We start from the raw sequence: 1326 nt of genomic DNA, 5'->3' as shown, positions 1-1326 counted from the left end.
AGAAGCAGTAATGGGAGGGATGCAACTACCAGAGTCCAGGATATCATTGGAGCAGGGTCCTCTCACTGCAGCATCTTCCTGGTGGGGAGGGACAGGAGCTGCCGCTGCAGGAAGCCCCTTTCTTTCTCCTCTTCCTCTTTCTGCTCCTCCGTGGCATCCAGAAGCTGCTGCACGTAGCAGGAGCTGCCGAGGAGCACATGGCCCGTGGCTTGCATGGTGAAGAGAGTCCAGCGCAGGGCTTCCCTGGAGACAGGGAGCAGGCAAGCAGTCAGCACATAGGCCTGCCAGGGCACAGGCCTCCCAGCCAGCTAAGAGCATCCTTCCTGGAGCCCCTGCCATCCTGAGCCTGGGGGTGCCAAGCTGCCCCTGCTTATGCCACCACGGGCTTTGCAGGGGGCATGGGAGCTGTGCAAAGGCAGTGTTAGCCCACAGCCCTAAGAGAAGCAGGCTGGTAGGAAAGACCCCCCCACCAAGAGCAGCCACCCCCACCCCCTAAAACTCACTTCACCAAGCGTTTGGCCCCGTAGCAGTGCAGGTCATAGGACATGCTGTATGTGCCATACAGTGTGGCCTTGACATTGAGGCAGCCCAGGTCCTGAGGGCTGGTCTTGTAGAGGTCGAAGGTGACACAGGCCACGTCGATGCGCCGCCGGGGCTTGCGGGACAGGAGCAACTGGTAGCCAGGGGTCTGCAAGGGGCAGTGCTTGGGTTAAAGCAGGATCCATGCTCCTGGGGAGCACTCCCCATCCTGCACCGTGCAGGTGCACAGCCCAGCCAGACAGGTGGGTCTCCAGGCTGGGTGGCTGCAGTCCTAGGGGCAGGGGGCACTATGGCCAGCAGGAGGTAGGGAGAAGTGCCCCATGCTTGCCAGAGCTGCTATCCCCATGCTCACCTTGGCTGGGGCCCAGGTCTGCCCGTTGCCTAGGGCCACGAGCACGGTGCCATCCTCCAGGGTCTGGAAAAACTCCTCTGTCTCCACCGTTGTGCCATCCTCATCCAGCACCACCGAGACGGCGCCCACCAGCAGCAGGGTGCTCTGGATCTGTGGGGCCATGCAGCAGGTGAGGGGGCAGACGATGCATCCCCCACAACCCTGCCCATACCCCCCAGCCCTGCACCCACCTTGCCAAGCAGGTCGGCCAGGCTCTCGGCCATGATGCCCTTGCGGAGGCTGCGGTCCCAGTTGCAGACGCGGAAGGGCCGAGCCCGGGGGGCCGGGCTGGACAAGAGCTGCTGGGTCATGGAGGCGCTGGCAGAGACGCACCTGGGGAGACAGCAGACGGTCAAGGAGGGGCTGCTCTGCTCCCCTGCAAGGAGCTGGGATCA

General features: G+C 63.4%; 1 protein-coding gene across 2 annotated transcripts in view; it reads right to left on the bottom strand.

Moving 5' to 3' along the window:
* CIDEC (cell death inducing DFFA like effector c) overlaps positions 1 to 1326 on the bottom strand; it is a 13843-nt gene that overhangs the window by 5825 nt on the left and 6692 nt on the right. Inside the window, exons 3-6 of one of the 2 annotated variants that reach the window (XM_019505409.1) lie at positions 1123 to 1264; positions 893 to 1042; positions 504 to 688; positions 1 to 243 (exon numbers count right to left, since the gene is read on the bottom strand). In XM_019505409.1, the coding sequence (XP_019360954.1) occupies positions 63 to 243; positions 504 to 688; positions 893 to 1042; positions 1123 to 1264 (658 nt within the window). In that variant the 3' untranslated portion in view covers positions 1 to 62. Of the gene's footprint in view, positions 244 to 503; positions 689 to 892; positions 1043 to 1122; positions 1296 to 1326 lie in introns of those variants that run through there. The other variant, XM_019505408.1, reaches the window with a different exon arrangement.

Source organism: Gavialis gangeticus, unplaced genomic scaffold, assembly GCF_001723915.1.
Source record: "Gavialis gangeticus isolate Ggan-Ray unplaced genomic scaffold, GavGan_comp1, whole genome shotgun sequence".
NCBI lineage: Eukaryota > Metazoa > Chordata > Crocodylia > Gavialidae > Gavialis > Gavialis gangeticus.
The sequence above is the reverse complement of the archived record's forward strand: the minus strand, read 5'-3'. Positions and strand labels throughout refer to the sequence as shown.